Source organism: Limulus polyphemus, unplaced genomic scaffold (assembly GCF_000517525.1).
Source record: "Limulus polyphemus unplaced genomic scaffold, Limulus_polyphemus-2.1.2 Scaffold363, whole genome shotgun sequence".
In the NCBI taxonomy this organism is placed as follows: domain Eukaryota; kingdom Metazoa; phylum Arthropoda; class Merostomata; order Xiphosura; family Limulidae; genus Limulus; species Limulus polyphemus.
Genome location: NW_013665973.1, coordinates 490,034 through 501,366, shown reverse-complemented (window position 1 = coordinate 501,366; position 11,333 = coordinate 490,034). Strand labels below are relative to the sequence as shown.

The following is an 11,333-nucleotide window of genomic DNA, read 5'->3' as shown; positions in this document are numbered from 1 at the left end:
TAAACTTATATTAAAGTTTTTCTTCATTACCCATTTAAGCCGTCTCCAGCCATTATTAGTCTCAAAGTGGGTTCCTTGTCATCGAATTTGAATATCATTGGATTATCGAAGTAACCCAAGTAAATGCCCACATCTTGTACAGTTTATGCCAACCAAAAGGGACAAAGAAAGTGAGCCTGCAAGTTTTCTAACAAAACCTCATTGATGCCCTCACAAACAAAGCTGCAGAGGTGACACCCAAAAACACCATAATCTGTCCACCAAAGAATTCAAAATGTGGAAAGAAAGGGAATGAAATGGAGAAGGTGGATGGAGCCAGACATCTTGTGAACTATGAAAGAAAGGATTGAGACTGTGGTCCTGGAAAACATCGTTGCTCCATTTATGTTTGCAAAAGATGCCCAGACAGACCACATCTGTGTCCAAAGAAGTACTTTGTGCTTTCTCACAAGCAACACAACGAATAGCACTAGCCTAGACATTATGACTGCTGTACATAGACTGTATATATATATATATATATATATATATATTTGTAAAATGCTGTTCCTGATTTTCTTCATTTATAACTTCTCTTTGATGTAATACATACCAATTCAATTTTCTTCAATAAAATGCACTTTACTGATAGTTTTAAGAACAATTATGGATATACATTTCAATAATCTTCATCTGCCTGTTACTTTGAAGCTTTTGCATAGGGGTAATGCTAGAACTTGGTAAGTTATACTTGTGTGAATATTTCTTTATCTTATCTATCTTCTATCATTCTTTCAGTCTAAAATTAATTCTTTCTCAAAACCTTAATATTTTAGTAGAATATGAATCTAAATCCATTTCCCTTTACTATGATGTGTAATATGATATATATATTTCAATAATTGAGCATGCATAGACTGCTTTGCAACAACCACCTCCAATACACTTTTTTCTTTCTCTGAAAATAGAGTTAATGGAACTCTGTAACGTGTCAGTAACGAACACTGTGACTTAAACTATTACCAGTTTTATTGCTATATCACATACACATTACAGCTGAACGGCATGCAATGTCAGTTAAGGTGTTCTAAATCCTAAGACTTCTTGTTTCTTAAGTTATTTCTATAACTATTTCAACTAATACAATGTACCTTGTAATTTAGCAGTCCACATGAGCTCTGGTAGTTGTATACTCTTGTTAATGGAACAATATAGAATGGTGTAACTTAAATTTTTATCAACCTAAAGGTTATGTAACATCACGACACTCTACCATATCAATCTTAATATTATGTAATATCATGATAAGACACCATCACATGTTATTTACAAATCCGTTCAATAATTCAAATTGTTACTTATGTTACAATTGTGTAAAATTACTTTTTTAGTCAACAGAACTTGTTTCTTTGTTGCGTGTATACCTGTAACTTCATCTTTAGCTTGACTACTAGCCATAATCGAAATTATACATTACACATGCAAACTTATTCTGTATAGAAAACACAGAATTCCATATAAATGATATTTAATTTAATCTTTAAATGTACAAGAATATTTGAAATAGTTATACTATACCTACAACTAATACTATACAATGATGCTCCTTCAATAAATTAAACTGATATTTCTATCTTTGTGTTGTAATGAATTTTTACTTACCTCACTTCTGAAAACTTCACATTTAGCCAAACACCATAAAGCTAGAAAAATAAAACTAGTTACCTGAGGATCATCCTCGCTAATTGTATTGCCATCTGTTTGCGTCTTCAGTAACATGTTCATGACATCACTGGCATCATTCACAAACTGGAACAGGTTAAAGTCATAAACAAATTGTAAAGATGAATTAATATTTAAAATTTATTTCTAGTAAACTATTACGCAAATATATTTTTCTTTCACGTCTCAAAAATAAATCATTAATTATGAAACAAAATCTGCTGATTACTTTATTTAGGAATATGCTATGACAAGAAATGTTCACTATTCTCAGAAGTATGCTAGAGGTTGTAAAAAAGTTTATTTTAATTATCACATTACAGAAGCAATCATTTATTTTACATAGGTTGCACACAACTAACATATTAAAAAAAAGCTTTACTTTTTCTTGACCAACAGCTAGCCCTATTAGGCTCACACATTCTATAGTTTTCCCTCGTAATAGTCGTAGTTCTTCAGTATTCGCATTTTGAATTATATACTTCAGACACGGCATAAACCTAAAGCATATTTAAAACAGTCAGTTTTAAGTTATTTATAACCTATAGGCAATAATCTTTATCCTAAATTTGTATTAAAACATCACTTTCTACAATTCACCTTTTCAGTCAAGACACAAAACTACCAGTGAACTGAAAAAAAAAATTAGCTTTTTTCTTATAAAACATGGAATATAACAGTTCTATTGTGTGGGGTATAGGAATAAAGATAAATCATATTTTTTAAGTATAATTTAGTTAAAAATTAAATCTCAGTTCATTATGTTTAAATATACTATAAACATACTTGCAGTAAACTGTTTATTAGTTTTTAACTGAATGATAAAACGTTTATACAAAAATGTTGTTTTTCATACATGTGGGATGTCACTTTTCATTTACATTTTACAAAACTTTTTGTGATTTACCTGTGATGTGAAGAAGGAATCACACAATCCGTCAAATCAAAAAACCAATGATCATTTGAATTTTATTTCTCAAGTTTATACTTGTTTGAAATAAAACCTGTATGATTAATTTGGCACTGGATATAGCTGATATGGTATCGTTCATATATTATTATACACCTTTTTTTTTTTACTTTCACTCAAAAGTTATTATAATAAATACTAGGAAAATTGTTCCATGGAGAATTCCTATGCTGTTAAACCTTCACAAACTTCTAAAAAAAATCAGCCATATCATTGTTTTGAAAAAAAATTCATAGAAGCAATTGCAATGAATAACTATGACAATAAAGTCTGACACTATAGCTGTTTTAATAAATCAACTCATAGTATACCTTTTGAGTGAAGCCCAGCCTCATAAATAGTGTTTATTTTATATAAATCCTGTAAAATAGATAGTTTTTAAACACTGGTTGTATGTAGCTGAATATTTTCCTCACATTGCTGTTACTCTTCATTTAGTTTGCCACAAAATATCCTTGTTACATTTGTAGCTTATGTTGCAGTCTTCATGACAATTTCAATGATACTGAAAATCCCAAGTGCAGTTTTATAGCAGGTTACGCTTTTGTCTCTTTCTAATTATGTTAGAAAACTGTTAAAATTTCTAAGTAACTGAATAATAATAGTGCATTACTATAGACTGTCACTTTCAAAGAGCTATATGGATTTTTATGCAAGCAGCTGATAAGCTTAACTAATTACACACTTTTAGAAACTTAATTTACATTTTCAAAATGTAAAACTAGAATCAGAGATACATTTCACAACCAAGTATAAAGTCCACTCTTAAATAGTGATCTTTTTTTAAAACAACTATAAACAATATTAACTTCTGATCAAAACAACAAATGAAGTCAGAGTGAAACTAAAAATAAACCTGGCAATCAGTATAGCTAATTATATAAACTTATGTTCCTACTTATATAGTTTAGAATGCATTGTTTCATCAGTTGGGTACCCTTGCTGGTGACAGTATTTTTGACAATAATTTCAATATCTCACTAGGTTCAGCCAGCTCAGGAGAATTACATTAGTCCTAAATACATATATTAAGCTTAAGCTAAAAATGCAAAATAATCTCTACAATAAAAGTATAATAATAATAAATTAAACTAAAAAGTAATAACTTTCCATATAATAGTCTAACAAATGTTGTTAGTGAAAGTAACAATATATAAATAATATAGTATAGCTTAATTAGGGAGCACACAAAAACTAGCTGTTGGAACACAAGGAGTTAATTATCTCTCTCAAAGTAAACTTTGTGCAAACCAAGATATGCTGGCCATGAGGTCATAAGCAAGAGAGTATGACTTCATAGTATGGCTACCAAATGCAGAACACATTACTATTCATTATTCCAACACTTCTAAACAATTGTTAAGTTGTAGTGCATCAATGATGTACACAAAACTTCCTTAATGATATCAATGACCAGATATAATGTAATTAAATCAACGGTACTTTCAATACATTAGAAAAAACTGTGAAATAATGACATAAATCAAATGATACAAGGTTCTATTTATTAGTTAACATATTTTATAACTATTTTAGGTTTTATGCTCGTGCTTGCATGGTTTATTGAAGGGCATCATACAGCTAAGCAAAACATTCCTGTTTTCTGAATAATAGCTACAGAAATTCTAATATTCAAATAAGTCGCATAATGAATCACAAATGCAGTTTAATACCTCAATAAGTTTAGTAATTTTTTGTTATTGTTGAAATACAAGTTTATTGAACTCCTTGTTTTGAAGTTATCCAATTATATTACTTTTTATGCTGTCAACCCTTTTTTTTTTTACTAAGTTTATATATATATCTCAATTGTGATGAAGATGTGTGTTCTCTATTGAGATCAACTGTGTACAAAGTCAGGAATCCTTGGAAGGTGTTTACTCTCTATTTTTACTTGGAGAATAACATGTTTTGAGAGGATAGTACATGCACTCTGGAAGAGACTATTCTCCAAGTTAGATTGCACTAGGCTAAAAGCTGGAACGACATGAAATATACACTTGGGAACTCATCATTACTGTACAGCAATAAAATCCATAAAAAAAGTTCTCAAAAAAGCATTTACAATTGTACATCTTGACAATATTCCTGCTGCATATTTTGCTTTGTAAAAGGCTTTATTGTATGGCTGTAATGCTCAGAGAACACCACTCCTCCTTATGGGCTTTCCATAATCCATTTATTGCATGAGGATGAGCAGATTCTGTGCACGTTTCAATCCGATCAGAGAAATTCATAGGCACTGCATTTGGTAACTTGACTGATATGTATTTGTATAAAATAATATGAATACCAGTTTCATTCTCTAACTACTTTGAGTATGCCTTAGTTGAATGAGACAAATGACTAGAAGTCTATCTTGGTGAACCCATACTCTGTTGACCTTGTTTCAAGACAGATCATTCTTGATCATGTTGCACACTGTTGCCTAAGAAACAAGGGTGGTTTTTACCACTGAACTTTGATTCTTACCTGCTACAAAACACCAAACCTTGCTTACCGCAGATAGGATAAGACTTGTTGCAAATTGTTTTTGTAATGGTTCTAGTCTCCCAAGTTGATCTACATTCCTTTGTTTTCCAGTTACATTAAATACAATGGATATCCGCATCTTAGATATTCTAAATCCAATATCTGAACACATCTTTATAGTCTGTGTATGAAAACTTTGCTCTAGAAGGAGCTATTACACACCCTTCCCAAGAGTAATCAAATTCAATTGCATCACACTACTTACGAAATGCTAAACAACATCAAAATACGTTTATGATACATTCTGTTCCACAATGACTTTATATCACCAATGGTTGTCACATGACTTGCTGATTTGTGTATTCAAAATTGTTTTGATATAACGTATTCAACCCTGTAGTATTTCAATAAGTAAAATCATTACAGAGAACATCAAGGTGTAAAGACTTGATTAATTTTTATGACAAGTGAAAAGCTTTTCAGGAACTACAATAATCTTTTCAGATAATTTTCTTTCAATACATTTCTGAAACTGCATATGTCAAATTACCACTGTAACAGTTATTTCTTTGCATTATATTAAAAAATATTTATTTATTTATTTTAGCAATCATACACTTCACATACACTCAATACTTGTCTCTTTTGAAGAAGTATTTTTAACATTATTAGGAGTTTTCTAAAAAAGTGAGAGAAATTTCTAGAAAGTGTTTTAGTTGTTAAGCTATAGAAATAAGCAAGTAAAGAGAATTTGAAAATATAAATTAGTAAAGAATTTAAACCAAAGATAGTTCAAATAATTTTACTGCTTAACCCTATCACCATGGGTATGCTTTACTGCACATGACACAAGGTTTTAGTGTCTTACATTCAAAATTTTATTAAACTACTTTTTGTTTGTTATACCAATTAGAATAGCATAAAATATTAGCTAATAATCCATATTTTAATAGTATACAAGTTTTAAATTCTTAATTCTACAAGGCAATATTAAAAAAGATCCTGAATTTCCACCAGTGTGACTCACATGGCATTTTCTCTTAGCATGTCATCATCCCTATTTTATCTACAACCCCTCAAAAATGTATGAAATTAAATGTAAAATACACTCTATAAAATCGTTATTGCTCAGACAAACCATAATTTATATAATCTTCAATTTTATTTGGTTGCAGAGTTATTGAATAGAAAATCAGACCCCACCTGTCACATCATCTCTTTCATAATTCGTTGATAGTTCTCTCTTATGTTTCATGATATATTACCTATAACCAGTAGAAAGTCAAGGTTTTCATCTATCAAATGATGTATAACGTTGAGTTCTGAACAGAATATCATTAATTTCACTTACAGTACAAGATTCGTTCCCATGGGAAAGTTAATGACTAGCATGGATGAATTTGTAACAGCTCTTGTTGTATAGTTAGAAAGCCATGAAAATTTTGAGAGGTATAGAAATTTGTCTGCTTTTTGCATGTTATTAGTCTATATTCTTTGGTGCATTATTTAATTAAATAAAAATTATTAAATTCATTTACTATTATGACTATAAAAAGTTACAGTTAACTCTCTTCAAAACTCAATGGCAATTAGTATATATTCTTTGGTGCATTATTTAATTAAATTGACATGCTAAAACCAAATGTGTCATGTGGGTCACACTAGTGGAAATTCAGGATTTTTTTTAAATATTGCCTAGTAGAATTAAGAACTTAAAGCTTGTATACTGTTAAAATATGGATTATTAGCAAAGATTTTATGCTATTCTAATTGGTATAACATAAACAAAAAGTAGTTCATTAAAATTTTGAATGTGAGACACTAAAACCTTGTGTCGTGCACAGTAAAGGATACCTGGAGTGAGAGGGTTAAGCGATTCTTTAAATTTTGACCAGGTATGTCCAAACTATATGGATTATTCCTTTAAATCTCAAGCAGTAAATAACTTTTCTTTTACCTGGTTTGTCCAAACACTATACAATAACCCTTCTTCACAACACAAGTATTGGGTATTTCTTTTAAATTAGACTTGGTTTGTCCAAAACTCATGCATTGTCCTTTTTAATCAACTTCATATTTCAAATATTATTAGTTTTTTTTTGTCAGATTTGTCCAAACATTATACAGTGATCCTATACGATGTTACTTTATGAACTAGCACTGCTAAACATATTTAACTAAGCCCATTTTAATAACTGCTCATATTAGTAAATTAAGAAAAAACCATCAAAAAGTTGCTTTAATAGCACTTTTAAATCATACACCAAGTTCTTACTCTTATACAATGAAATGCATAAATGAACAAGAGCATTTATTTCATATATTTTCAAGTTATATCATAATTTAAAAAAGAAAGAAAAAAACAAAAATGTTACATTCTTAATACTTGTTATTTTTAATACGGTAAACAGTTGTCTAACACAGTGACTAATGATTTCTGAGTTTAATTCAATTTAAGTTTCTAGCTGACAAGCATCAATGAATTTGTAAAAAAACCTCTTTTTCTTATGTAATTTTGTGACATAAGTATAGTATAATCATACATTAGCAACATTAGTGTGAATATATATCAAGTTTAGCCAACTATTGCTAAATTACTTTGAAATGATAAAAGATAGTTTCTCATAAAACAACCCACATACATTTTCTAAATTTTATGAGTGCTTCATAAGGAACTTCACAGTAATTGAAAAATTATTCCTTATTGGATCAAATAATGTGTGTAGCTTAGATAACCTGAAGAGACTTATCAATTAAACAAAACAATACTTCAGATGGTGTCAATGCAAAACTAATCCAAATTTAGACACTTTTAATAATCTGTAACAAAAGCCAGTAGAAAGATAAAGATGCACACTATCTTTAAGCCTTTCTCAGTAAAAACAATAGAATCCCATGAACATTGCAGTTTTTTTCATGCAGACACTAGCCTTGTGTCAGCTTAATTATATTTAATTATGTATAATTAACAAGCCTCTTCTGGCTTGAAAAATTGCAAAGATAAGCTGACATAGAAAGTATTTGTTTACTTTAATTTCCTTAAATGTTTATGTTTTCATGATGGTAATATAATAAACTAGAACTGTTAACATCCTAATGACCATCCCTTTTTATTGAGGTAAGTCATACTAACATCCTCTTGATACTAAAGAGCATTGATAATTTATAGATTGTTCTTCTTTCACTAAAATCTCCCAATCTTTCAAGCTTTTTTTTAGTTTAAAACTTATTTTCCCATATATCAATTGTTTTAATATTATATAAAATGGTTTAAAAGTCATGCCATTTCCTACCCAATGATCTACCCTGAAGGGACTTAAATTCTTATTAACAACAAATAACTGATTTAAAAATTCTAATTTTATGGACTTTCTTTTTCTTGTAGAAAAAAAAAAGTTTGAATCTATAGATGTCATACTGTATTTACAAACTTACTTTTTACATTGGCACAAATTATATTAGTTAAATCAAAAGAAGAACATGAGATATAACACATATATACCATGATGGAAAGTGAAAATTATTATAAAACGAAAAAATAGACTTCCTACCTATCATAATATTGTACAAATTTTTCTTCAGCACTGTCTGCTACTGCTGATAAAGTTACTACTACTTGTTCTAGAACCAGTTTTGTACCTTTCTCAACAAGCTGAAAATTAAGTAGGGAATGTACCAATTATTTTGACTTATAAATAATCACAATTAAATAAGAATAGTTAAGATTAATTAACACTATTTAAATTTTTATTTGTTTCTATACAATATGATTCAAAAGTTGCGATGAACTGAGAACATGCTAAGTTAGTACACAATCCAAGTGCTGAGTGTTCAGAAAACATTACATTACTACGAAATCCAAGAACCAAGGTATACTAGAAATATATTACATTATTATATAATCCATGAACAAGCAGGTACTAGATATATATTTATTACATTATTAGATAATCAAAGAACCATGATTTACTAAAAGCATATTACCTTATTACACAATCAAAAAACCTGAATGTATTAGAAATATGTTACCTTGTTACATTATTCAGAACCAGAATGTGTTGGAAACATATTACCTTATTACACAATTTAAGAATCAGGATGTACTGGAGACATGTTACCTATGAAATCCAAGAACAAAGAAGTGGTGGGAACATGTTATCTTATCACACAATCCAAGAACCAGGATGTACTGGAAATATCTTACCTTATTACACAATCTAAGAACCAAGAAGTGGTGGGAACACATTATCTTATCACACAATCCAAGAACCAGGATGTACTGGAAACATATTACCTTATTACACAATCTAAGAACCAAGAAGTGGTGGGAACACGTTATCTTATCACACAATCCAAGAACCAGGATGTACTGGAAACATATTACCTTATTATACAATCTAAGAACCAGGATATACTGCAAACATGTTACCTATGAAATCCAAGAACAAAGAAGTGGTTGGAACACGTTATCTTATCACACAATCCAAGAACCAGGATGTACTGGAAACATCTTACCTTATTACACAATTTACAAACAAAGGTGTACTTTAGTATTCCAGGATCTAAAATACAGAGAGGTTAAACTCACTACATTATTGTAGCTAACTGTTAGCAATGGCCTCTGCCAGTTCATTGTGCAACCTCCACTAAGACAGTCAAAGAACAAACTCTTTTACAATGAACTGTCATGTTTGACACAAGAAAAAAAGAATTAGCTTTTTTCATATTTCCAAAAGATAAAGAAAGGTGTGTGGATAATCTTCATATTTTCAAAAACCATGTGGAATAATCTAACTCTGTATGGAATAAATGAAGTTTCAAAAGTATGATACTCTCATTCTAAGCCTAGTCAAACCTATTTAACTAAGTTCTGTCTTAATGACACATTCACATGATATAATAAAATTATTAGAGGTGCACATTATGAAAATCTTAGCAAAATCTAAAATTGTCTGTAAGCTTATGCCTAACATAATAAAAGCACATAAAAGTAACACAAGTTATATTGTCGGAACAATAAGTTGCTACTTTTAGAGTAGCTGAAACAATACAAAAATAACACAAGGTGTGACAGTTGTGTTTGAGACCACAATCAATTTTGTCTTTGGTAATACACGCATGTATAAAATCAATATTACTTTAATAGAAACAAGAAAGAAGCTTCTTTTATTCTGGTTCTTAAAGCAACCTTTTTATAATGTCCAGGTTATGTAATATAGTTAATTTCATAAATAAAAAAAATAAAAAACTTATGCATCACATGCAAGGTACTCTTACTGAATTTCTTTCACACCAAGTTTAAAAAGTTTGATACTTAACACTACACACATCTCATACAATAAGTAAATAACATTAGCCATATTTATTAGATCTACTGAAAGTATTTTCCACTTATAGTTTGCACAAACAACCTCATGGCAGTATCACTAATACAATATTATAACACTATGTATAGAGTGGCACATCTCCTTATTATAGAATCCCTGTTTAGAACAAAATAAAAGAGCCATCATATGCTGGAACAACCACAAAGCACTCTTGAACAGTTTCTTCTGTAGACCTGTAGTATTCTCAGGTATACACATACCTTGAAAGCTAAGAATAGTAACTGCAATAACTTCAGGAATGACAGAAAAGGTTGTACACAGAATTAAACTGAGTTTCCTACCTGACTGAATTGAAGAAAGTGTGGTCAAAATCTGACAATGAAAAACAAGTAATTCTTTACTAAATAATACACAAAGAAACAAAATTCAGTCACATGTACATGAAATAACATCTCTCTAGACTCTGGACGGAAGTCTTTACCAGCAGCATTTTGAAGAAAACTTGAATAACAATGAGAGAGAGAGAGAAACACTACAGAGAAAATACAACAGGGTGATATTTCCCAGAGCAGATGCTTTTACCCACATCACTCTTAGTCATACTAAAAATACAAAATAACAATCCTCTATTGTTAAACCTATGCATGCACATGTGAAAATTTTAGGTATCACCTGTCTAAACTAAACAGAAAAGAAATACCTGGTATGTTTTATAAAACACAGATCCAAGTACTAGTTATATTTTCTGGTATAACAGAGTCTACAATTTCTTCAACACATCAGATTTCATTACAGAAACTTTTCTAAACTTTTATCACACATCCAAAACACATATGGGCTAAAACTGCAAGTTTTTAAAAAAA

At 29.8% G+C, this 11,333-nt stretch overlaps 1 protein-coding gene across 1 annotated transcript in view; it reads right to left on the bottom strand.

The window, feature by feature from the left end:
• Window positions 1-11,333, bottom strand: part of LOC106457704 (importin-5-like) — an 83,116-nt gene that overhangs the window by 28,241 nt on the left and 43,542 nt on the right. Inside the window, exons 14-16 of the mRNA XM_013917151.2 lie at window positions 8,695-8,795; window positions 2,084-2,201; window positions 1,705-1,788 (exon numbers count right to left, since the gene is read on the bottom strand). Of these exons, the coding sequence (XP_013772605.1) occupies window positions 1,705-1,788; window positions 2,084-2,201; window positions 8,695-8,795 (303 nt within the window). The remainder of the gene's footprint in view (window positions 1-1,704; window positions 1,789-2,083; window positions 2,202-8,694; window positions 8,796-11,333) is intronic.